Raw genomic sequence first — 27,841 nt, forward strand, 5'->3', positions numbered from 1 at the left:
CATGGCCCAAGAAATACTATGTAAGAGGTAAAAAAAAGACTGCATTTATATTACATTTATGGGATCTGTCCTCTGGAAACCCATTATGCAGAAAGATCCAAATTACGGATTTGAGACAATCCTATTAGGTTTAATATTTCAATTATTTTTAGTAAAAATATAATACTAAAAATAGTGTGATCCAAATTAGTGAAAGACCCCTTATCCATAAAACACCAGATCCCATACTTGTATATTAGGGATGAACCAAATCCACTATTTGGGATTCGGCCGAATCCCCGAATCCTTTGTGAAAGATTTAGCCGAATCTGAATCCTAATATCCTTACATATGCAAATTAGAGGCTGGAAAGGAAAAATAATGTTTTGCTTCCTTGTTTTGAGATGGAAAGTCATGTGATTTCCCTTCCTGCACCTAATTTATATATGCAAATTTGGTTCGGCCACACACAAGGATTCTTCCGAATCCTGCTGAAAAAGGCCGAATACTAGACGAATCCCGATCCTGGATCCGGTGCATCCCTACTGTATATATATTTTAATAGCTACTTTTTTAAAGAATCACCTGAAAATAATTTCTACACCAATGTCCATCGCATGTATTTCTTTATACTTTGTAGATAAAAGGAAAGGCCACCTTATATTAAAGGGGTTGTTCACCTTCAAATGAACTTTTAGTATGATGAAAAGAGTGATATTCTGAGATAATTTACCATTGGTTTTTATTTTTTATTATTTGTGGTTATTTAGCTTTTTATTCAGCAGCTCTGCAATTTCAACAATCTGGTCGCTAGGGTCCACATTTTCCTAGTAACCATGCATTGATTTACATAAGAGACTGGAATATGGATAGGAGAGGCCCTGAATAGAAATACGAGCAATAAAAAGAAGCAATAGTTATAATTTTGTAGCCTTACAAGAATTTGTTTTTTATATGGGGTCAGTGAGCCTAATTTGAAATCTGAAATGAGAAGAAAAAGGCAATTATTAAAAAAAAAATAAATAAATAAATAAATAAAGACCAGTTGAAAAGTTGCTTAGAATTAGCCACTCTATAACATACTAAAAGTTAACATAAAAGTGAACCACACCTATAAAAATGTTATGTGGTTGCAGATTAAAGTAATTTACTTTTGCCTGTCTCAAGGTGAAATTTTAAATACCATTTCATAGCAACAGTCTTTTTTTTTCCTTTTAAAGACCACGCTTCATTTAGGGGCTGATTTATCAAAATCTAATTAGATTTTTTTCCACCACTGAAATTTTTGTTTGCACCCAAACTCACACATTTGAAAACTTTGTTTGTATTTGTATTTATTAAGCAAAGAAACTTGAACATTCTAATGTAAAAACTGGCGAGGTCATGTAGAAGTCAAAGGGAGTTGTCCTAGGCAAAGCTCAAGTATTTTGGTTGATTTGAGGGTTTTTATCTGAAAACTTGATCAATTCGAGTTTTCGGGACATAAACCCGATCAATTTAAGCGATTTGAGTTTTTTCGGGACATGAACTCGATCATTACAGTTTTTTTTCCCTGTCGTTTTTCATTCGAGTTTTAGACATTCAGTTTTTTTCATAAATACCCAAACATTCAAAATTTTAGTTTTTTCCAAGGTAGAAAACACACAAATTCAATTCTAGATAAATATGCCCCTTAGTCTTACACTGAAACCAAATCAAGAATTACAAACATTAATTAATGTCTTGGGGAGGCACATTTATCAAGGGTCGCATTTCGAATTCCTGTGAGTTTTTTTAAAACTCCCATACACTCCCATGAACTCGAAATTGGACCAATTGAAATTTATTATAAAAATCACATTTTTTTTAACTTGGGTGAATAAGAACGACCTGAAAACTCAAATCGAATTTGAATTGAATTTGATTTAAATTTTAAAAACTTGATTTGAGTTTTTTTGAATGTCAGGAAGGCTGCAAACAACTCCAAATTTATCCATGGACGTCTCCCATTGACTTAAACAGCAATTCGGCAGGTTTTAGGTGGGGGAATAGTCGAATTCGAGTTCTTCAAAAAAGGGCCAGCGTATGATAAATCTCGAAGATCGAATTAAACATTTTTTAAAAAAACTTTAATTGGATTTGAAATCCTTACTCGAATTTGACAGTTTTGATTATATAAAAACTTGAAAATTCAAATTTTAAATTAGAATTTTCAATTCGACCCATGATAAATCTTCCACGTAATGTCAATGAAGAAAAGTTACCCTTTGAGCAGGAAGATGTTATGGTTTGGTGCCCCGTCTCTTTCATGACAGAACTGGTAACAGGCAATGCACATTAATTCTGTCTGGTGTCTGGTGTTACCTTTTACTGTATGTTGCAACATGTCGCCACCATCCCTTGTTAAACTTGTGTCTGTAATGGGGTAACTCTCAATACCTACACAGGAGATCAGTGTTATGAGTTTGTGTAATCCCAAGGTCTCAAGCAGTCTAAATAATAAAAGGGCACTGCACATGTGCATTAGGTTCTCCATTCTGTTTCATACACCCATTCTGGCACATACACAAGATTTTGGGGTGATACACAATTCGTCTTAATAACAGCGTCCACAAAATAGCACCTGCCTGCTTGCTGTGATTGTGTAATTCCAAGACTGAAGAAAATTTTTTAATAATAAATATGTATGGTGTGAGTATAGTTTATTTTGCTTAACTAACATGATGAAAAAGAATTTGGAATTATTTTCTTGGGTGACAGATCCCCCTCTCTGAGTATAAACACATATTACAAAGAATGCAGGAAGGAACAGTCAAATATGCTTCTGATTTTGTGGAAATGGAAGACATTTAAAATATTCCAAAGACAAGTGTATGGAGATGAGGTACAGCAAGGACATGCATTATTCTCAATGGAGATTGCTATCAATGTACATGTACAATCAAATGGGCTTTGTATTACAGTGGGAAGCTTCTCCTCTTACATCTAAAACTCATCAATCTCTTCTAAATCTCCAATCCCCAGGAAAAATCTAATACAAAAAAAAATGTTTTAACCCTAAGAGAGAATAAGGGAAATGTTTTTTTTTTTTAATAAATATATATTATGGTTACCATCAGTTTTATGGGTGAATTAAAAACCTGTAAACAATAAAATATATATGGGAAAATGACATATGTAGTTCAAGGACCCCCAAAGAGAGGTTGACTTGCCCATTTAGTCATCTACCTTTTAACCTCAAAAAGCACAAGAATGAAATCAAGACCTACAAACAAAGTTGTCTAAACAAATAAAGGTCTGCTCTTCAAATAAGCAAACATTTTCTCAATTTGGCCACTGGAATCAATCTGATCAAATGTCCAAACATTAGATCAAGCATTGGTTCATGCTGGAAAGTATAGGGCTATGCCATGAATACCAAATAAAATGTTGGCTTTATTTACACATCTGTGTGAAGGATTAGTCCTTGTCAATCATATACATGGTTTGGATCTGCTCCTTAAGCTGAAGGTTCAGGGAAGTACAACTGAACCTCCTCTTATACTTGGTGAGTTAAACCCAGACCTTTTTCATTGTGGTACATTTTCATATTGGAAAGTGTGTAGAGGGGCTGACATGGTCCTTGATCCAGAATGCTTGGGACCTGCGGCTTTCCGGATAACGGTTCTTTCCTTTTCTAATTTGGAAGTTGAGAGTAGGACTGGCCATACTGTAGATGACTTTGACGTAGTTGGCCAGCTTAAATATATAACAATATATGGACAAACATTCCCGGTTTTGTTTAAAGAGGAAGGAAAAGTTAAAACTACGTAAGCCTTATCAAAAAGGTCCACCTAAATATACCAGTAAACTCTCAAAGTAATGCTGATCTGAATCCTCTGTCAAGGAAGTGATGTCAAACCAAGCTACTACTGCAGCTGCTATCCTAAACAAACAATGAGCTTCTAGAGCTTTTTTACTCAGGTATGGTAAAACATTTTACAGAATAAATATAGCATTCTATCTTGCACTATTGCAGATAATCTATTGGCAATAAAATGGGAGTCTATGGGAGATTCTGAGCTTTCTGGATAAAGTTTTTTTAGGCATCTGCCTACATGCCCCCCCCCTCTCTCTCTCTCTCCCTCTCTCTTTCTCTCTATGTATATATATACTGGTATGGGACCTGTTATTCAGAATGCTTGGGTTTTCAAGATAAGGGATCTTTCTGTAATTTGGATCTTCATACCTTAAGACTACTATAAAATTATTTAATCATAAATTAAACCCAATAGGCTGGTTTTGCTTCCAGTAAGGATTAATTATGTCTCAAGTACAAGGTACTGTGTTATTATTACAGTAAAAAAGGAAATAATTTAAAAAAAACTTGGATTATTTGGATAAAATGGAGTTTGTGGGAGACAGCCATCCCATAATTCAGAGATTTCTGGATAACAGGTTCCCATACTTGTATATCTATCTATCCTATAATTTATTGAATATATCCTTCAATCACTCCCTTTAACTTGTACCACATGACCCAATGTACAAATTCTTTGATTGGATAAGTGATTTCCAGATATGATGAGGGTTTGGTTTGAGCAGTAAAATATGGCAGTGTAGAAATACTTGGCATCACACAGATTGTATAATGATGTTCATATGGAGTTAATGTCGATTAACCCTGGTAGAATTGTCAGCTTCATCATCGGTTTAAACTCCAGTTAGTATTTACAGCATCTCAAGTAAAACAATGAAAAGCATGTGAGTGTGTCCTTATTGTAACAGCATAGGAACAAAGATAGAGTTGCTTCCTGTGCCTCTGGCGTTAACCCTTAAAGTGACAAACTGCCAGCAACTCCTCACTGAAAAGGTTAAAGGATTACACTGCAAGCCTTCAAAAAGTATTAGCTTATTCTCTGCACAGGCAAACTCTTTATCATCTCTTCTCTGAGATGTCTGTCTTAGTGTGAGTGCAGGAAGGTTGTAGGATGACCATAAGCTGGCTCTTCCTCACCAGGGCAGCTCTCAGCTGTTCCTTCATACCCTCAATCTTCACTTCAAGTTCCTTTAACTCTTCCTGTTTGTTTCCTTGGGGGCACCCATTCTCACAGAGACCTTCTCTAGCACTGACCATCTCCAAGTTAAAGTGCACTCTTCTCTCTCTGTGAGCAGAAGTCCGACGTAGGTTATTCCCTGTGGCATCTTTCTGCAGGTTATCACTAGCCAGTCAGGGAAAAACAGATGATATATGGTTAAAAGGGAAGGTGGTAGGCTTAAAATGTACTGTATTATGATGCTGGCATCATTCTAAAATAATTATTCTGAAAAACTGCCAGACCAGTGCATACTTTCCTTCAGAGCATCACACTACAAGTCATTTTTCACTGTTCCTTGTATCATTTCCACTATCTGCCAGTTCAAGTTGGGCAAATCTGCAGTACAGTAAACTCTGAAAAATTCTGTATGACACATGCTCAAGAGCTGGGGGAAAGCAACTGTGAAGAATTCTAATTGAAAGTGCCCTGGGCCAGTGCATTCTTTAAGGGTGAGGTTTACCTGCCTGGGGAAAAGGTAGAACCTTTGGTCACTGGGAGTGCCTAGCATAGAGTTCCATGTCTTTTTATTAAGGAAATGGGTTATTCTGCTATGAGGCAAGGTGAGATGAGAAACAACCATCTCTGTTAATTTGTTATATTTTTAAACTTTCGTATAAAAGATAGTAAACTTTTCATTCAATATTAACAATGTCATTGCAAAAATCCCCACCAGAGTCTGACTTCAAATGTCAGTTGGTTCCAAAATCACTGTTCATTATATGTAGACCTTGCTGTTTTAATATATCTCAAATTGGGATGCACCGGGTGATTTAATTGTGACTTTTTGTGATTCAGTCAAATGCAAAATCGTTTGTTAAAGGAACATTAACACCAAAAAATTAAAAGGAATGGCAATATAATGTGCTGTTGCTCTGCACAACTATCTTGTGTACAAACAAGCTGCAGTGTAGCCATGGATGCAGCCATTCAAGCACAAGACACACAGTAGATAACAGATAAGGTCTGAAGAAACTAAAAAGCTAATCTGTTATCTGGTGTGGCTACACAGCAGCTTTTTTATAAAAACTATAGTTGTGTTTCTGAAGCAAACACACCAGTTGTACCAGTGCAGCACAACACTACATTTGTTTAGGGTCAGTCCACACGAGCAGATTCTGGGAGATTAGTAGCCCCAGCTACAAATTGCCTTTTCTTCAGGGCGACAATCTCCCTGAACTGCCTTACCCCTGCCCTCCGCCGGCTAAAATGAAAATCGCCTGCGGCAATTCACACGTGGTGCTTTGTTTTCCGAAGTCACCAGAAGGGCAGGGGGAAGGCATTTCAGGGATATTGTCGCCCTGAAGAAGAAGCGATTTGACGCTGGGACGACTAATCTCCCTGAATCTTTTCATGTGGACTGACCCTTAAAGGACGTAAATTTTTTGGTGTTACTGTTCCTTTAAGGATTAATGAAGGATCCAAACATTAGGGTACAAAATGGTTACAAAAAGAAAAAGGATGACATTTCCTTTTTTGCATGTCAAAAAGTCAAATTATTTTAAGATTTCAGTTTGGCCAGTTACTTAGAATCACCTGAATTTGAATCCTGCTGAAAAAGGCCAAAACCTGTCCGAACCATGAACAGTATCCTGAATTCGGTGCATCCCTAATTTCAGAACTATTTACCCGTTGGAATGATTCTTAAGATGCTAGTAGCATGAAGCAACAATTATAGTTCTGCTTATTTAATTTCCTTTGTTTCAATTTTACTATGCGGATTCCATTATTTCCACACTAGAGTTACTTTAAATCAGAAATTAACCAATCAATTAACCAGTATTAATTGGTATAGGTTGAGGCAAACCATACAAACCAATGTACAGCACACTAGACAGAATCAGTCCCAAGGCCATAGTGCTTTGAGCCAGTAATGCTGACAACCATGGCCCATGCACCATGCTTTTCATATTATCATTTTAATCGAATTCCTTCTGGGAATGTTTAGTCCTTTGTCATCCAAATATGCAATTATATCAAAGCAGTTAGTTACAGAAGGAGACATTGATTATACTTTAACACGAGTTTTAATTAAGAAATGGAGATGAATGTTATAGCCAATCCAGTAAATTGATAAATAGTTGATAAATGTATGTTGCAACTATGTGTCGAAAGAATAGGGGTTCAGGAGAAAGTAATTTTTTCAAATGAAGGAGGAATAAACCCTGGCGGAGGAAAACATACTGTAGACTTAACAAAAGAAAAAACATTTTCTTTATAATACTGTAATGTGATATATAGTCTACCAAGACATCTGTTGAGGGCAGGTCCAATAGGTTCACGATGGCACGGGTTTCGATGGTTTAGTACACCATTGAATAGTATGTTAGGTTGAGAAATGACTCGACAACAGAACTGAAGAAATTTATAAATAATTTTGTTGTGTTCCTGCCAAATTGGCAAACATCACATTTTTATTCTAATTGGTCCTCTGGACAACTTTCCAGTTTGCTTTGTGTATCTGACAACCCAACTGACTGGGGGGTTCCAAGTGAGTAATTAAATTTATGGTTGGAGCAGGTTTGTCTTGACCTGTACAAAAATAATACAGTGTAGTCATAAGGTGTACAGATAGAGTAAATGCTGTATTTCTCGGAGGACAGCCAGTGACTACTCAACATAAGGAATTGTGGCTAGAGTGACACAGTGTTTAGATGCAGTGGAAATGTTGCTGAAGGGTAGATGGAAAATCATTAGCACAAATAGGGAGTACCAAAGACTCCCATTCAGAAGCCTCCCACAAATACATGCAACATATAATCAAAACTGTAATTACAGAAATCAGTCTCTTATTAGCAATTCCAAGTCAAACTATTCATCACCACCCTTCTCCGTTCCCAGTACATTTAAACGGGATGTTCAACTTTATATACAATTTTCCTATTTTATAGATTCTAGATAGATTCTATGCAATTTTAAGTTGGTATTAGTTATTTATTTTGTATGGCGAGGCTTACAGTTTAGTCTTTATCTTAATTTTTGTCATTTATCTTTCTCAGGCCCTTTATCATTTAGATTTATTTGTGGTATATCCAGGGCTGCCCTAGGCACAGCCTTAGTTATACAACTGATTGCTTAATAAATCCATCAAGTCAAGCCTAAATAACTTCTAACAGTCTCATGTTTTATAAAAGATATATATATATATATATATATAGATATAGATAGATAGATAGATAGATAGATAGATAGATAGATAGATAGATAGATAGATAGATAGATAGATAGATAGAGAAAACTAGAGGGAATGGTGCACACAAAACCAAATAGCATCTGCCCGGGTGCAGGTGAGGAATAATCACATAATACAAAAAGCATATATATATATATATATATATATATATACACAGTATAGTAGGTATATCTATCTATCTATCTATCTATATATACCACAACAATTCAGGTAGTAATTTATTGGAGAGATAGATGTTTTGGTCTATATCCTTTTATATAAAAAAAACTAGGAACCATTCTAATACAGGATATTAATTGAATGTAGTGATTGACTCTATGAATGTGCGTAAATGGGGAGTATTTATGAGCTAACATATATGGGTCTAATAAGGACTTGTGTTAATATACTGAATATTTGACTTCTAGATATCGCCTTACTTTCGATTGACATTAGTGATCCCAACAAGCTCTAATTGTGTTAGGCAAGCTTGTATTTTCCTTTACACATATTTCTAATTGTCATATATGATTGGATTGTTGGAGACTGGAGTGACTCAGTTTTGTGACCTAGACCTTAAGAAGAAGGTTTATGGTTGACAGTGAGGTTATGCTTGACCCATCAACATTCAGATGTCATTTTAAGTATACTTTGGGACCTATTTTTTACTATTCATAACTATTATTATATTGTGTATCGCACTGATATTTGTGGGGTATTTATGAATTGAAGTTTCTTGCCATTTAGTGCTTGATATAACTGCTTGATTAGCCATTATAGTTGTCCCTGGATGGATATATATTCCCCAGTGTTGTATCATTAATATTTTATTGGGAATTTCACTTGTTTGATTGAATGGTGAGTAGCCCAACACTAACCTACACTAACATATGAATATTTGACTTTGGGTCTTCCACATGACTACAATGAAGTATATGATTATTGTGTCTATGTGTATGATATATTGTGTATATTTTTTGTGTCTGTGTGGCTTTACTTTTGCACGTGGCACATGGTTTGAGCAATTCCACTTCTAAATCTATATCTTGTGTGTAAGAGGTATGGTTGATTCTCAATTTATGCTCGACCTATTAATTTTTGTGAATCACTTTAATTGGATATTGAAATTTGGGGTCCCATATATATATATATATATATATATATTTATTTATTTATTTTATGTACCCACTGATATTGTGGGATATATATGGGTCAGAGTCTTGTGCTATCATGTGGAAGATGTAGCTGGCTTGATTGGCTAGGATGGGAAAACCCATAAATAACTATATGTCACCCTATGTTCAGCATTTGATGTTTACAGAGTGACACATCACTATATTTGATAACCTGCAGAGGTTTAGGGTAAGGGCAGACGCTAAGATTCGGGGAGATTTAGTCAGCTGATGACAAACTGGCTCTTCTATGGACAACGACGTTTCCTCGTGAGGCACATTTGTATAAGTTTGTTACATTTGTATACATTTTAATTTATACGTTATGATCTTTGTTATATTCAACACTGATATTTTGTATTTTTATAGGAGTACTTTATTACTAAAAGTATACACTTTATTACTTTTGCACAATGGATGTTGGATACCTTGGATGTTGCTCCCAGTGACCTCAAAGAAGGTGCTTATTTTTTAAATCCTGGCTTGAAGGCAAGCATTAGTTGCATAAAAGCCAGGTGTGCTGCCAAAAAGAACCTCTTGTTGGCTGCAAGTCCACATAGGGGCTACCAATAGCCAATTACAGGCCATATTTGGCAAACCCAGGAACTTTTTTCATGTTTATGTCGCTCTCCAGCTTTTTTTTACATCTGAATGTGGATCATGGGTATACAGAAAAGTATGTCAGTATTGCTGTAGTCTCACAAGCTCTCACAATGAGTCTTTTTGTCTTGTGGATCTTCAGAACTTGGTCCCAATTTATTTGAAAGGTAATTAAGCTTTATATATTGATTCTACCATTACATTTACTTGTTACTTACCGTTTATTAGACTTAGTAGAAAGCACATCTTTATCCTCACATGTAAAATTTAAAGCTCGGTGGATCTTCTGTCAGTGAGAGAAAATAATTGAGTTTATGAAAACAAGGTGAGTCCAAATTTAGGCAACCAATGTAAAATAGTTGAAAGATAAAAAAGGACAGAGGAGTCAACAACAGGTAAATAGATATTAGTAGAAGACAGGTCTTTTAAGGAGAAGGAAATTTAAATCAAATGGGTGGTGCCAAATGTAAGACACGCACAATGGACCAAATATCTTCTTCTGCTTCTTTAATCGTCAGTGGTCTGTCCTTCAACAGCTTTAAAGGAACAGTAACACTGAAAAAAAAAAGTAAAAAAAAAAGTAATGAAAACTATGATGTCCTATTGCCCTGCACTGGTAAAACTGATGCTTTTGAACCACAGATATAATTTATATAAACCAGCTGTTGTATAGCCATGGGGGCAGCCATTCAAAGCTGAAAAAGGAGAAAAGGCACAGGATACACAGCAGATAACAGCTAATATCTTTAGTATACAAGGGGATTCTTCAGAACTTATCTGTTATCTACTATATATCCTGTGCTTGAATGGCTGCCACCATGGCTACACAGCAGCTTATTTATATAAACTATAGTTGTTTTTTTGAAGTAAACACACCAGTTTTACCAGTGCAAGGCAACACTGCATTATATTGTCATTTCTTTACAACACTTTAATTTTTGGTGTTACTGTTCCTTTAAAGGAGAAGGAAACCCTTTTGCAAAAAACCCGGTACCCCCCACCCCAGGTAGACCCTCCTCCTCCCCAGGAGTTACCCCTCGGCACAGATACTTCCAGCGGAGTTGCGCGCATCCATCTTCCGTGTCCTCGGTAAGCAGACTGTGTAATTTCTTTGTAATTCCACGCATGCACAGTTGTCGCAATCCAGCAAACTGCTCCAACTGCGCATGCGTGGAAATACCGATCTCCCAGTCAGCTTACTGAGGATGTGGAAGATGGATGCGTGGAACTCTGCTGTAAGAATCTGCGCGGAGGGGTAGGTATGGAATATGGGGCATTTCCCTGGGGGGGGGGTAGTTAGCCTGGGGAAGGAGGGAGGGGGGTCTACCTCGGGTGGGGGGTACTGGGTTTTTTGCAAAAGGGTTTCCTTCTCCTAAGTTTGTCTTTTCACTCTAATATATAGGGATGCAGAGAATCCTGAATTCGGTTTGGGATTTGACTAGAAACAAGCCATTTTTAGTAGGGTTCAGCCAAATTCAAGAACCTGGCTAAACCAAATCCGAAAAATTTACTGCATGCGTACCAGCTTTTTCTGCTCACTCCCCGGCAAGGGTTCAGATTCAGTTCAGTATTCAGCCAAATCCATACCAAAGTTTTTGGTCAAACTCAGAAAAAAAGGGTTTTGTGCCTCCTTAGTAATTTACTGCTATCTACTACACTTTTTGTGACTGGATTATCATAAAACATACTGTTGGTCCTTAGGGAGGTCAAACAGTCTATGGCTGCATAGGCATGACTAATATTGCAAACTGAGTCAATAATACCTTCATATAAGGTTGACACCTTTCTCCACAGCTAACTCTGAGCGGGGTGGTGGCATTGCGGGGTGAGTAAGTGAGGTTGGGGAGGGGTGATGACATCGCAATTGGTGATTGGTCTGTTGCAGCGTCAATCTCAGGGAATCCTGCCTGTTTTTCCTAATTTGGAAATATGGGCCGGCAATTTTGACCCAGACAGACCCTGACAAAATCCGGACTGCCTGGGTCAAAACCAGACAGGTGGCAAAGCTACCTTCATAAAAGATTAAGAGTAAAGACAAATAGAAAATAAATATAATTAATGTTCTTAAAATTTGGAGGTAAAACAATAATTAGATGAGATAACTGCAATCCTCAGTCCTTTAAAACAAACCAGTGGTTACTCATTCTTACCTGGCTAGTGTGGAGCCAGTACTTGAACCTACGTCTTCTCCTGATCTGGGGTAGGATGAGGTGATAGACTACCCTCTCCAACAATGATGTGAGGAGAGATCCACAGAACCCAGTGCACAATAGAACAAACAGGCCAGAGAAATGATATATTCCCATCTGTAAAGTCTGCAGTGAAAATACTTATCAGTAAATATCTGTTACTCTGTATATCATGAAATGGAGTAATAATACAGTGTAAACATTTTATCACTCAACAGACATATAATCAGATTTGTGGGCTATATGGTCACACAACAGTAGCCCAAATCAGTAGTGGTGGGTGAATGTTGTTGCGAAATGGCAGTGAAAATTCGCCATGGAAAATTTGCAGCAACAAAAAAATTGTGGTGCGCATAAAAATAGACGTGTCAGAATTTTTCAGATGCCCATTGCCTTGAATGCATTTGGACAAAATGAAAAAAAAATATTGTCGCTCATGTCACGCCCATTGACTATAATGCTTTTTTCGCTTCATCGTTTCGCAAATTTTTCCGGAGTTTTGCGAATTTTCCAGCAAAGTGAAACGGGACAGATTCGCCCATCACTACAAACCAGATCTTTCAGTACATGGGCAAACATCTGTTACAAAAATGGTACTGCATTAATCACACTGTTTCACTGCTACCCCTTGTAGATTACCTCTGTCACAGCAAAAACCCGTTTGCCACATGGCACCATCTTGTACCACTTGTCATGTAGTGTATCCATAAACCCTGAAGATTTGTAGCGGCTAATGAATTCTGAAATGTTGGAGGTTAGAGGAGAGTTTTGGGGAAGTCCGATCCCGTATCCTGTACCAGAAAAAAAGGCCATTAGCATTCTACTAATCCCCACTATGGTTAACCCATATTACACTGTGTGCAATTACCTTCTATTGCAAAGGGTTTGCCAACAGTGAGTAGCTTGCAGTCTGAATCAATGGAAACTTCATATTCCAGCAGTGCTTTGTCCATGATAAAAGCATTCAGAGTTGGAGGATCTGTCCTAAGAGACAAATCTTATTAAGAAATAAACACGTAGGCACGTTTACTTATACGTGCAAGGGACAAAGTGCAAAAGTCTACTAGGATAATTTACTAAATGCAGGGCATGATGCAAAAACGAAAAAACAAAAACAGCACTTTACTAAAAATTTCCCTGTGCTGTTTTTTTAACAATTAACTATGTCTTGTTTGACTCAGTATTTAGTAAAAGAATATCTGATTGTATCTTAAAGAACAACTATACTGGTAAAGCGCCACTGGCTGAGCATTGCTTTAGAAACACACAAAAAAAGATTGGTCTTGGAGATCTAATCAAATGTAATTGTCAAATTGTCAGCCCTACACAGTTGATTGATCCCCTTTCTCCAATGTATGTTAATTGTAAAATTTTGGTAACCTACACCTAGGCTTCTTCTAATGGTTACATATTAATGAATTAGGCTCAGGGTTCAACCAGCTACTTCCATACTTTACTGCTTACTATCATGCAGGCCCAGAATGGCAATCTGTGGGTTCTGGCAAATGCCAGAGGGGCTGCTATAAGTTGCCATAGAAAGTCAGTATTTAGTGGGCTGGTGGGGCTGTTTGGGCCTCTGTGTGGGCTGATTGGGACTCTGTGTACCTGAAATGCCAGGGCCTTTTTTAATTCTCAGTCCGGGCCTGCTATCATGTAATTGTCTGCAAGAGGTTTTCAGAGCTATACACTGTAACTCTGTTCTACTACATCTGAGAGCTTTCTGTAGTTTGCTTTTAGGCACAAACATCTTAAAGGTTTTGTCACTAAAATGCATTAGTCCATCCTACCCTTGCAGCATATTTAGACAAAACCACTTTTCATAAATCACCCAAATCCCATTCTAGTCTAATTTGCTTGATCTCATTCAGTATTCACTTTATTGTGCAGAATTGTCACAAGCTCATGCTTTCACTTGTTTCCTTGCTTCCACAACCCTAAAGCTCTCATAAAAAAAGCCTTGAGCTATCTTTTGCATTCTTTATCTTTTGTACAAAAAATTCCTGTTGTCCTATTGAGTACAGTGAAACCAAGTAACTAATCGATTTTTTAGCTTGCGACACAACTCTATTGTGATATCATCTTCATGTGTTAGGGCCAACATCTAACAGATCTTAATAGGCAAACACAGCAACTGTCAGTATTATAGAATTCATTGGAGTTAGTGTTAAGGTGGCTATAGATGTTAAGATTTTTAAAAGATATTTTCGTTATCGTAAGACCAAGCTTATCCTGAAACAATTGTTTAAAGGTACAATCTGTCCAACAACAAAAATGCGATGCCGTCTTGTTGAAGCTAGGAAAACTGTGTGTAGTTGCCTGCTTGACTCTGAAAACTATTGGACAATGGATACATTTCACTGTGAACGATGTAAATCTTCTAACGTGATCAATTTTCTGACCAATGTCCGATGAAAAATCGTTAGATGCTTCATCGTTCGGGGCCCACTAACCTCGCAATAATTTAACGGATTTGTTGGATTGCACTAAAATCAGTTAGGGAGAAAAAACCTTAACGTCTATGATCACCTTAAGTTAGAAGCCCATTAAAGCTAGTATGTTATGGGAATGTTGTAAAATTAAGTCCTTACTTTAGCAAGTGAACACCATCAGATGTTGCTGGGACACTAAACTTGCGCATATAGTTATGCATCTCAGGGAAGCTTTTCTTGATGTACTGCTCTGCACTGCTTTCCCATACTGTTCCAAAGCGAAAGCCTTGAGAAGGGTGATGAAGCTACAAGGACACAAATGCATCTTCAATATGAAGTAATATCACAAATACAAAAATGCTTATCTTATGGAACTGGTTTGTAGTTCGCTTACATACCTTGGGGTCATGGATTCCTAAAAGTGCTTCAAAGGTCTTATCTCCCACCATGACTGCAGCAAGATTAGCAGTGTAGCTGGACAGTACTAGAAGGCAGAATATGGCCCAAAGATTCATGAGAACTCGGCCTGTATAACATTTGGGTGTTTTGCTTGACACTGTCCTCCCAAAAAGGATAGCATAGACAAGGGTAAGTGCTGAGGAGTAAGAGAAGATTTTCATCCGGTTTCGGCCATGTGGAGTCATTCCAAATGGACTCTTCCATTCATAAAAGGTAAGAAACAGAGCAGTGATGTGCAAAGCAACAAAGATACCCACCCACATGGACCAGTGTAATGGCCACATGAAAGCTCCAATGGGAGAGGCAGTGTCCTTCATTCGCACAAGAATGCCCAAGCTAGTAGAATAGAAAGGGCTGGTAAAGTCTATAACTGTGCTTCTAGCTGAATTTATACTAAAGGAGGTCACAGCCATGTGAGCTGCCCCACTCAGCAAGTCACCAACAAGACCTGTCCATCGATCACCTTTTCGTGCCCCATACTTTCCATCCCCGACAATGTACAATTCAAAATCAAACCTCAGGTCTTCAGAGAGCTTTTCTAGCAAGTCAATGCAGTATCCATAACAACAAGTTTTGTACTCCAGTGGCACTGAACCATTTGGTGAGGTAAGCTCCTCAAAAAGAACATCTAAAACTGCTGAATTGTTTGTTCGTGGGTCAAGACACATTTGGCCCGCTGGGCAACTGCCATCTGCATCCACTTCACGGGTAAAGACAAAAGGGTGTTCTACCAAAGTAACCACTCTTAGTTTAGTGCGGACAAAGCCACCTGGTGCTGGCTCCCACTGTTGGATTCGGCTCTGCCATAAACCTTCCTCTGCCTCCATTCTGCCCTCTCGCCAGCCCCCCACAGTAACCCATGTTGGATCTCCCAATGAGTCTCTTACCAGGCTCCAAATTCTGTAGTGATGTTCAGTGTGGATGAGATTATCTGCTACATAGATCTGACCAGTCTGTCCAGAGAAGGATGTGTTAGCCAGAAACCTGGGTATAGAATACAAGGTCAATATTAGTCATGTGTATGGTAAAGTTGATAAGAAGTTTTACCAACAGTGAACTTTTCTGCTTTCAAGAAAAAGATACCTTAATATATAAAGATGTATTAACAAGAATCTTTTAGGCAAGTCATAAAATCTGGTAAGCTGAAGTTTTTATCAGCTTGGCATGTAATAAAAAAGGAAAGCCCTTCCTGTGAAATCACCAAACAATCAGGCCAAACAAATTGATCTACGTTTGCATAGACAACTTTGGTTCAAGTTTCATATTTAAAAACTTGTAGCTATATTGTAGCACCTACTTAGGCTGGAAAAATTTGAGTTTTCTCAAAATTGTCTCTTGCATTGCCCAACCAGTCAAACCTGTGAGTGATTGTATGTGACCAGTGGGCCAAGTGATTGGACTTTGTTTGATTTCAACATGCAAAACTGCACAAATACAATTGTTTGGCTCGCAGGCTAACCAACTGGATCGCATTGGCCTGATGATGTCACATATCACAATAGCATTGTCAGACTGAATTTCTGGACCAGAAAGACCTAGTAAACATCCAATGGGATAACAAGATGGTCCTTGTGGAACTTTAGTAAAATAAACACAAATCCTGGCGCTATAATACGAAATCTCTCAGTTCACAATTTATGGCCACAATTCCTGGTATGTACATAATTAGATTTAGCACTTGCTCACCGTTCAAAATTTATGGCCCGGGTGCCCCATGCCCTGGACCTCACGCTAATAAATTTGGAGCGGTACAAACTCCCCTCACGTCAAGTTCAACAAGAGATCTTACCCAGTTTTGCTTCACTGAAAAATTTGCGAAACTGCAAAAAAATTCGAGAAACGGCGCATGATGGCAAAGTGTGGAATTTCACAAATCCATGCCTGGCAAAAAATTCGCTCATCACTATCTTTGACAGTATATTTACAGGGCCTAACCCAAAGGTGGGCACTCTGCGTAGTTAGCACATTAATAGGGGAACACATGTTATAAATCAATTATGAATCTAATAGTTAAAACAAATAATAAAACTAAAAATATAAAACAAATTGCAATCAGATTTCTTGTATGAAGGCAGATGTGGTATAGTGAAATATTTCTCAGTTATGAAAGATAAATACAACCTGCACTGAGAGCTACTGCTATAAAATCTATTCAAATGTTAATTTAATAACGAAAAAGGAACATAATAAATGTATTCTCAGACTAACATATTTTATATTATATGACACTATACACACTAGTTTGTCTTCTATGATAAATTTGACCTTAAAATACAGAGCACAGTTATGGGAACGGCGTGTGCTCCAATGCCTGCCAATTTCTTTTTGGGTCGTTGAGAAAATTAGTCATTATTTGTCAACGGTCTTATACTTTGTACATGACAGGGGGTCTTTGGACCTGTTACAAGCTTTTATTGAGATCTTGGGAAAGGATCATTTAAATGCAAGATGCATAAGTACCATTCCAAAGAAACTCGCCTAAAAACAATAATTCCTATGAACTGTGTGCTTATCTGCATGGACACACACACGACTTTCGGGCCGGATATCGATCGAGGAAGCCCATCGGAGGGCCCCACACATGGGCCGGTAAGCTGGAAGAACACTTCAGTAGGGCTGGCCATACAACACAGCGTGGAACAGGCAGGCCGGGCCAGCACAAGCAGAGTAGAATAGTCAGACAGGCCGGAATCAGGATTGGAGAGCGTAGAGTAGTCAGTGGACAGGCAAAGGTCAGATCGGAGAGTTCAGAGTTAACAGGCAGGCAAGGGTCGGGATTGGAGAGGTCAAAGAAATCAAACAGGCAGACAAGGGTCAAAACACGGTAGAACAAACAGGAATCAATAGACTAAGCACCCAGGAAACAAATTGAATTGAACCTATCAACGGACAGTGATTTTCAATAAAAGGCCCCTTTAAATAGTTTGAATTTCACGCCGTTGCACATGACATCATCATGCCGGAGCATAAATCCAGAAGCGCGCTGGCGCACGTGCCATAGGGGAGCAGGCACCAGAAGGAACAGGATGCATGCGGCGAGCGTCCCCGCTGAAGGCATGGTGGGCACCCCTGCATGCCAGAGGACACACCACTGGATCACCAGGGTAAGAGGAGGTTGTTACATTACCCCCCCCCCTCTACGAAGGGCCACTGGACCCTCAAGCTTACCAGGAGACCTGGAATGTGTCTCCTAAGATCGTCAACCCTAACATCCGATTTGGCCAGATTCTTTACCAACACAGGAGGAGGACAGGATTGCTGGTGGACCTGTAAGGCAGGTTTCAACATAGAAAAATAAAATAAATTAGATAAAAACATATCGGGTAACTTGAGATGGACAGAGATTGGGTTAACAATTTCCACTACAGGGTATGGACCAATAAACCTGGGCCCTGCTTAAGAGATGGAATTTTAAGTTAGATATTTCCCGTGGATAACCAAACCAAGTCCCCAATCCGATATTTGGGTATCTCCCTATGGGGTTTATTAGCTGCTCTTTTCAAAGTGGATGTAACTGCCGAATGTATCCCAGAACGAGACTTAACAGGAGGGAGTTTCACTAGGGAAGCAGCTGCCACCATGAGAGTGGAAGCGAGACATGAATCCTTACATTTGGACCCCCACTGAATAACCTCCCCAGTTACCCAATCCATGTGAGGATTATGTACCTGAAGCCAAGGTAACCCCAGGATTAACGGTGATGAAGACCCACCAATAACGTGAAAAGCTAATTTTTCACAGTGAGTGTTGTTCACAGACATGGTTAATGCCTTGGATCTTTGAGTTACCAGACCTGACCCCAGTGGGCTTTTATCAATTGCGGAAACCTTCACAGGAGGTGTAAGGGGAATATTATACCTTTCTGCCTTTCTTCAGCATCTAAGAAATTCCCCCCAGCCCCAGAATCCACCAAGGCTGAAACTTGAACTGAACCAACAGGCCAGGACAAAACAACAGGTAACAAATTTTTAGAGGCGAATTGGGAAGAGGAAATCTCTCTACCCAAATGGAGTTTACTCTCTCCATCTAAGTTTTGAGGTCTCCCTGGCCTCTTAGGACAGTTTTTAAGGAAATGACCCTTATCCCCACAATACATGCACAGACCCAGGGATTGCCTTCGGGCCCTCTCCTCAGAGGATAGAGGTGTAGCTCCCAATTGCATGGGTTCCCTCTGAGGACTTGGAAGTGAGGGAGTTGGAGATTCGTCCTTACATATAATGGGGAGATCTGTACCCTCTTCACCCCTTCTTTCTCTTTGCCTCCTATTGATTTGGATGGCTAAACACATAAGGTCATCCAAAGTGGATGAAGGAGGGTAGTTAACCAGGCTATCTTTGAAAGAACTAGAAAGCCCGACCCGGAATTGACTACGAAGAGCTGTATAGTTCCACCCTGTCTCAACTGACCAGCGGCGGAATTCCGTACAATACTCTTCAACAACATGACTCCCTTGGTGGACTTTTAGAATTGTGGAGTCGGCAGAATTAGCACGATCCGGGTCATCGTAAAGCATGACCATGGTAGCAAAAAATGCTTCTATGGATAGATGGGCAGGGTCAGAGGAGGGTAATCGTAATACCCAGACTTGTGGGTCACCTTGTAGTAAGGTCATAACGAACCTTACTTCATCCTTACCAGTAGGGAAGTTGTGAGGGAAAAAACTAAGATAAAGCTTACAGGCTTCTTGAAAAACAAAAAATGTATTCCTATCCCCACAAAACTTATCAGGGAAGGGAATTTTTGTGTCATGGGACAAACCTCTATTACGCAGAGTAGCAGACGGGGCAAACCCCTCAGGAACCGCAGCAGAGGCTTGCTGAACTGTATCCAGCCTATCGGAGAGGGAACGTAGACCCTGGATAATGAAGTCCTGTTTTTCTAGGCGCTGGAGGAGAGTAGAAAGAAGCAGCTCAGAAGTTTGCGGGATAGCAAGAGCGTCTTCCATTTTCTTCCGTCTCATGGGCCCGTTGTACTATCACGAAGAGGCACCCTAAATCCAGAACCCAAGCTAAGCTCCCTGGTCTCGGCTCTCACTTCTGCCTATAAACGCCGCCTCTCACCTCGGGATGAGCCCTCGGCTAATTAGATGCCGCCAGGTCTTATTTGAGAGAGGAGCAAAGCTAACCGTTCTGGATGAGCAAAGGGCACGATCGTCTCACCAGGATACTGGAATGGAAGAACACCTCAGGACGGCAGGCCAGACAACACAGCGTGGAACAGGCAGGCTGGGCCGGCACAAGCAGAGTAGAATAGTCAGACAGGCCGGAATCAGGATTGGAGTATGTAGAGTAGTCGTGGGACAGGCAAAGGTCCGATCGCTCCGTTGTGCAAGACGTCATTACGCCGGCGCATAAACCCGGAAGCGCACGCGCCAAAGGGAAGCCGGCACCATAAGGAACAGGATGCATGTGGCGGGCGTACCCGCCAAAGCCATGGCGGGGGCCCCGCATGCCAGAGGACACACAACTGGACCACCAGGGTAAGCGGAGGTTGTTACAGCATGGTTCACACATGAAGAAATTTAAAAGAGACTAGAACATGTTAATATACACAAAGGTCTGGGGCCAGATGGTATTATTCATCTCAGGGTTCTTAGCGAGTTTAGCTCTGTAATTTCCAAACCTCTTTAATTTTTCAGGATTCATTGCCAAGAGATTGGCGAATTGCTAATGTGGTGCCACTATTCAAAAAGGGATCCAGTTCTCAGCCTCAAAACTATAAGACAGTCTGATGTCAGTGGTAGGAAAACTTTTCAAAGGGTTAATAAAGGATAAGATACTGGACTTCATAGCAAATAACAATATTATGAGTTTGTGCCAGCGTGGTTTTATGAGTAATAGATCTTGCCAGACTAAATTAATTTCTTTTTATGAGAAGGTAAGCAGGGACTTCGATTCTGGGATGGCAGTGGATGTGATCTACTTAGACTTTGCTAAAGCATTTGATACAGTGCCATACAGAAGGGTACTGGTTAAATTTAGGAATGTTGGCCTGGAACATAGTATTTGTACCTGGATAGAGAACTGGCTAAAAGATAGACTACAAAGAGTGGTGGTAAATGGAACATTTTCTAATTGGACCAGTATTGTTAGTGGAGTACCACGGGGCTCTTTACTAGGTCCTTTGGTTTTCAACTTGTTTATTAATGACCTGGAGGTGGGCATTGAAATTACTGTTCCTGTTTTTGCAGATGATACTAAATTGTGCAGAACTATAGGTTGCATGCAGGATGTTGCCACTTTGCAGAGTGATTTGTCTAAGTTGGGAAACTGGGCAGCAAACTGGAAAATGAGGTTCAATGTTGATAAATGCAAGGTTATGCACTTTGGCAAAAATAATATAAATGCAAGTTATACACTAAATGGCAGTGTGTTGGGAGTTTCCTTAGATGAGAAGAATCTTGCGTTTTTTATAGATAACAAGTTGTCTTTTTCTGGACAGTGTCATTCTGTGGCTACTAAAGCAAATAAAGTTCTGTCTTTCATAAAAAAGTGCATTAACTTAAGGGATAAAAAATAATTATGCCTCTTTATATGTCCCTGGTAAGGTCTCATCTGGAGTATGCAGTGCAGTTTTGGACTCCAGTCCTTAAGAGGGATATAAATAGAGAATTTTACTTACCTACTTGACGTAAATTCCTTTTCTTCTAGTCCCGACATGTCAGTACACATGGGCATTGCCCCTCCCAGACCTGGAGGTAGGACCTATAACATAGCCAATCAAAATGAATCATGACCTATAAGACCACATGACTTCCTCCTCACCACAGTTATACTTTTGCCATAGCAGTACAGTAACCAAAATAAATAATTGGGATGGGAAACCCTGTACTGACATGTCGGGACTAGAAAAAAAGGAATTTACGTCAAGTAGGTAAGTAAAATTCTCTATTTCTTCTACGTCCCTCCATGTCAGTACACATGGGATCTACCAAGCCATGCACCGAAAACAAGGGGTGGGAATAACCAACATAATGCAAAAACCAAACTGATGCTAAGGAGGCCCTGAGAAAAGGCCAGCATCACATCCATCCAACAGGGGAGCTGATTAAATGTATATCTCCTGAAAAGGGTAGATAAAAGGCACAAGAACATGTCCTAGGACATGGTAAACGATTAACAAGAGCTACAAAATCAACCACAAAATTACAGAGACCGGTACTTGAGGATCAAGCATTGCAGATTAAGAATAAACATATTCTGTTTAAAAAGGTTCCCTCAGTGACTAGAGGGATACCTGCAATATGGTTATCTGACAAAACCCCACTGGGGAAGAACAAAATTCCTGCAACTGTTAAAACAAAAAAGGTGCCTTAGGACAAAACCAGAATGATGGCAATAGCCATCTCAGAACCAAAACACCCTAGAAACCACCAGGAAATCAATCAGATCAGAAACTAAACACAACTTGAATGCATCTTTCACCAGTGCTGGAGAAATACACGATCCTCAGCAATAGCAAGTGGCCCTAAAAAGACTTGGCCCACATTAGCCTGGTCCTGCATCTTAATGGAAGCAGCTCAAACCAGTGCTGACCGGAGTCACCTCTACACCAGAGATCAGTCCAAGATCCACTAACTCCATGCTAATAATACCTAATGAAGACTTAACTAAATGAACACCAACTCTGGGTTATCATAAATCAGCATATCATTGTAACCATTGTAGAGCCATGCTGGTACAGCCCAGTAGCTCCACCAACCACCAAATCTAAACTGGGTATACAACAGCACAAGGATAAGCTACTGAACCAACCAATGTGACTTAAAGCCATCTACCAGTAAGCTATGCTGTTGCCCCAGCCAACTGCTACACAAGCAAGCAATGGGACCCAAGCCAATTACAGTTCTAGAAAACACCCACAAAAGCCGAGGCCACTACAGCTCAAGCTGCACCATGCTACAGTTTATGCAAAAACTGAACCAAACCTGTGACCATACATAGAAGCTACTGAACCAGCCAACAGCTGGGATCACAATCCAAAATCAGGCATGCCAGAAGCTTATAGCCTACAAAAACTGGTACCAACCAGCAATGATGCACAATCCATTGGCAGAGAGCCAGCCACCATACATGCAACCAGTGGTGGACCAGCCAGCTATTATGTATTCCAACATAGATGTGCAAGGCCATTGTCACACTAGCAGGCCAAGATGCCCGTCAGCTGAAGTGTTTGCAAAAAACCAGAGTGGAATTCTAATACACAAGCAATAGTAAATAAGCCAGCTATTGTGAATGCCACCCTTAGGGACAAGGTAACCAACTGCACTGGCACCTGACACAAAAGTTAATTTCCATACATGCCACAACGGAGCATGTCAGTTGTTGAACTTGCAAAACCCTGATCCACAAGCCAGCCTTATTGATAATAAGCAGTGGCATACAAGACCAAAAACAATGCATGTAAGGCAGAAGAAAAGGTTAGCTGTAAGCCAACATATGACCAACATCAGCTGCTGAATACCAATCAGCAACAAAATTAGCTATGGGCTGTGAAACTCAGAGCAAACACCAGCTGATGGTACAACCCATGCTAGATCCAACCAAATAGTCAATCATGCCTACTGCTGGTGTAACCAGAACCATACCTGCAAGGATTGCAGACAAGACAAAACCAATGGCTGTTGTCCTGCCAAGGATTGCCGCAAGGCAAACAGACATGCCCACCAAGGGTCACAGCAAGAATAGTAACCATGCCTATCAGCCGCCACAGCCTGGCTGGTGACCTATGCACCATAGGTCACAGCCAAGACTGGCAGCCACAAGCCCACAAGGACTATAATAAAAACTAGCGGCCACCTTAGCCAGGGGCCACAGAAAAGGCAAACAGCCCAAGAACCCTGGTAAAAGGTAAGCAAGCACCCAAGTTAAGGGCCATGAAAACAGGCCCGCAGCCATAATAACCCAGGTAAAAGGACAACCAAACAAATGTGCCACGGGTAAAAGACCACATGAGCCAAAGGCTCATGCAACAGGCCAGCAGAACAAGGGCCCTTGTAAAAGGCCAGGAGCCGAGGACCATGGTAAAAAGCCATGGACCAAAACAAGGGCTCTAACCCAAGCCAAGGGCCATAATGAAAGCCAGAGGCCACACAAACCCAGCTCCCTGGCGAGATGCCCGAGGCCACACAAGGGCCATAGACTACAAGCTGGCTTCAAGCATGTTAAGGTGCCAATAGACATAACAGTAAGTGCCCTTTAATCTACCAACAATTAAAGAAGGGAAACCTACAGTCACAAAAACTCAGTAGATGTAGTATAACTACAACTGAGCATCCAACAAAAGCCACCAGATGGGAATAGAATATCTAAGAGAAGGCCTACATCACACAAAAAGACACCATATAACTCGGAACACTGCCTGTTAAGTGTGGAAGCATCATAGGAAAAAATGGGGCACAATGCTGCTACAGCAGAACAAACCCCTAGCCGGTCCTGGAAATACCAGCTGTAATAAGAGCTCACTTCCCTACTGTGTCTGCGCAGAGAACTCGGGCTCACAAACCTAAGACCTCAGATGACAACTATACAAGAAGTCAGAGGAATACAGGCACCTAACCAGATAATATGCACTAGACAGTAGGAATAATCCAGACAGATCTTTGGTGGCAGACTGCTTCTAAGGAGCAGACTCAGGGGCGTAACTAAAGAGGAAGCAGACCCTGCGGCTGCAGGTGGGCCCAAAAGGTATAGGGACCCATGAGGCCCAAATAAAGAGCAATTTCAATACGTATTGGTAAAAAAGCACAACCTCTGGATATGTCAGGGGCCCTATAATGAATTTTCTGTGGGGCCCAATGACATCAGGTTACAGCACTGAGCAGACTCAATGTAAAGAAGGAAGGGGCTACCATACTGCTTCAGCAGTGCAAGCCTCCAGCCAACCCTGCAAGCACCCAGTGTAATAATAGGCAAATATAACCTCTGTCAAAATCTGTGTATCGCTAATCAGCGCTGGCCCGTCCACATCAAGACTCGCCACACTTATTCTTTGAAAAAAGCGGCTTTATTCAACTTGCATAAGTGATGACAGGCAGTGGGTAAGTGGTGCGAACTAACGCGTTTCGTGCCCTCTCTATTGGCACTTCATCAGAGTTCAAAATATGTCACATGATAACCCATTATATATATATATATATATATTGTAAGGAAGGAAGGGGCTACCATACTGCTTCAGCAGTGCAAGCCTCCAGCCAACCCTGCAAGCACCCAGTGTAATAATAGGCAAATATAACCTCTGTGTCTGCACAGAGGACAATAGAAACAACAGTAGCAAACTGAGGAGTATCTGCACATTACCTGATAGCAATGAAAAGTCCGCAGGTTGGAAACTTCAGCTAGAACTCGGATAGGTTTCAACGGAGGGACATAATTAGCTTATTAACATGCAGACTTAGTACCTTCTGTAACTGCATTTTGCACAGAGGACTCCAGCTCACAACATACGACTTCATATAATATAAGAAGGAACACAGGCAGCTTACCAGATAGCTCAGACTTGTCAGCAGGAATATCCAGTCCAGTGGAACACTGCTTGTTAAGAGCAGACTCATAATAAAGGAAGGAGGTGCCATACTGCTTGAGCACATGAGCCAATATAACCACTGTGTCAGCCAAGAGGATGCAGGTTCACCCATACAAAACTTAAAATATTAAACAGCAATAGCAAAGGGGCCAAAGGAACACCTGCACCTTACCAGATAGTGACTAGTTAGCTTGATGGAAACTCCAGCCAAAGCCCTGATAGCTTTCAGCTGAGGGACATATTAAGCATATTAACATGCAGACTTCCCAGTGAAATTAATGTTTCAAATACACAATGGATACTGAGAAATCAAAATCTCTGGATTCAGGTACCACACTGCTTAGGCAGAGGGATTCACCAGCCAGTACTTAAAGTGTAGCAAGAGCCAATAATGTATTTTGCACAGAGGACGCCAGCTCACAACATAAGACTTCAGATAATACAAGAAGTCAGGGGAACACAGGCACCTTACCAGATAGCTCAGGCTTGTCAGCAGGAATATCCAGGTGGAACACTGCTTGTTAAGAGCAGACTCATAAGAAGGAAGGAGGTGCCATATTGCTTGATCAGTGCAACCTCTAGCCCTTCCTGGAGGTGCCTTAGTAACATGAGCCAATATAACTTCTGTGTCTGCACAGAGGATGCAGGCTCATACAAGGCTTAAAATATTAAACAGCAATAGCAACGGGGCGAAGGCACACCTGCACCTTATCAGAGTGGCTAATTAGCTGGATGGAAACTCCAGCCAAAGCCCCAATAGCTCTCAGCTGAGGGACATAATTAGCTAATTAGCATGCAGACTTCCCAGTGCACTACACATAGTAGATAATGAAGAATCATACTCACCAGCTTCAGGCAGTTATAACTAGCCCATATACATACCCACGGCCCTTTTGCAGAAGTTCTGTAGAGTTCTGTAAAGTCTCACATAACTCAAAAGAAAAGGGGAATCCAAAAAGCTCACAGGTAACAATGTGGGAAGCCCACACCTGTGTGTGTTCCCAAAAAAGCACTAGATTGAATCTTGTGCCTCGCTGGGCATATAGCAGGGGGGCTGTTTTAGCACAGGGCTAGGACCATGGATATGCCCACACCTGCACTTCTTCCCAATAAGCGATAATTTACAGATTATGCGTCTTGAGGCATCAGGTAAATTCTTCTCCATTACCTGGGAATCATCCCTCTGTGTCCACACAGAGGTAAAAATAAGCAAAATAAATAAATAAAAATACAGAAGAAAAAACAAAAGGCTCACAGATAATAATGTGGGAAGCCCACAACTGTGTCTCTTCCCAAAAAGCACTAGATTGAATCTTGTGCCTCGCTGGGCATATAGCAGGGGGGCTATTTTAGCACAGGGCTAGGACCATGGATATGCCCACACCTGCATTTCCTCCCAATAAGCGATAATTTACAGATTATGCGTCTTGAGGCATCAGGTAAAATCTTCTCCATTATCTGGGAATCATCCCTCTGTGTCTACACAGAGGTAAAAAATAAATAAATAAATAAATAAACAAAAAGAGAATACAAAAGAAAAACAAAAACTGTGTTTGATTTCTCTCAAAATTCAACAAAAAATAAAAAGTGAGGAGGGAGATCCTACCTCCCTGTCCAGTAGGACAAAAAATAACTGTGGTGAGGAGGAAGTCATGTGGTCTTATAGGTCATGATTCATTTTGATTGGCTATGTTATAGGTCCTACCTCCAGGTCTGGGAGGGGCAATGCCCATGTGTACTGACATGGAGGGACGTAGAAGAAATGAGAGAGTGCAGAGACTAAACTTAATCATTAAATTATGAGGGTAGACTGTCAAAGTTGGGGTTGTTTTCTCTGAAAAAAAAGGTGCTTGCGAGGGGACATGATTACACTTTAAAAGTACATCAGAAGACATTATAGACAAATAGCAAGGGACCTTTTAAACCATAAAGAGGATCACCGTACCAGAGGACACCCCTTCAGACTAAAAGAAAATAACTTTCATTTGAAGCAACGTAGGTGGTTCTTCACAGTGAGGACAGTGAGGTTATGGAATGCATTGCCGGGTAATGTGATGGCTGATTCAGTTAATGCCTGTTAATGTCAGTGCGTGGCTTGGATGATTTTTTGGACAGACATAATATCAAAGGCTATTGTGATAATAAACTCTGTAGTTAGTATAGGTATGGGTATATATACTGTAATTTATGTGAAAGTAGGGAGGGGTGTTTTCATTTGGAGGGGTTGAACTTAATGGTCTTTGTCTTTTTTCAACCCAATTTA

General features: G+C 40.2%; 1 protein-coding gene across 1 annotated transcript in view; it reads right to left on the bottom strand.

Moving 5' to 3' along the window:
* Positions 1–4,329: 4,329 nt before the first annotated feature.
* grin3b.S (glutamate receptor, ionotropic, N-methyl-D-aspartate 3B S homeolog) overlaps positions 4,330–27,841 on the bottom strand; it is a 29,216-nt gene continuing 5,704 nt past the window's right edge. The window contains exons 3-9 of the mRNA XM_018243612.2: positions 14,994–16,038; positions 14,755–14,900; positions 13,035–13,150; positions 12,806–12,957; positions 12,128–12,292; positions 10,196–10,263; positions 4,330–5,159 (exon numbers count right to left, since the gene is read on the bottom strand). Of these exons, the coding sequence (XP_018099101.2) occupies positions 4,877–5,159; positions 10,196–10,263; positions 12,128–12,292; positions 12,806–12,957; positions 13,035–13,150; positions 14,755–14,900; positions 14,994–16,038 (1,975 nt within the window). The 3' untranslated portion in view covers positions 4,330–4,876. The remainder of the gene's footprint in view (positions 5,160–10,195; positions 10,264–12,127; positions 12,293–12,805; positions 12,958–13,034; positions 13,151–14,754; positions 14,901–14,993; positions 16,039–27,841) is intronic.

This window comes from Xenopus laevis, chromosome 1S, assembly GCF_017654675.1.
Source record: "Xenopus laevis strain J_2021 chromosome 1S, Xenopus_laevis_v10.1, whole genome shotgun sequence".
NCBI classification, from domain to species: domain Eukaryota; kingdom Metazoa; phylum Chordata; class Amphibia; order Anura; family Pipidae; genus Xenopus; species Xenopus laevis.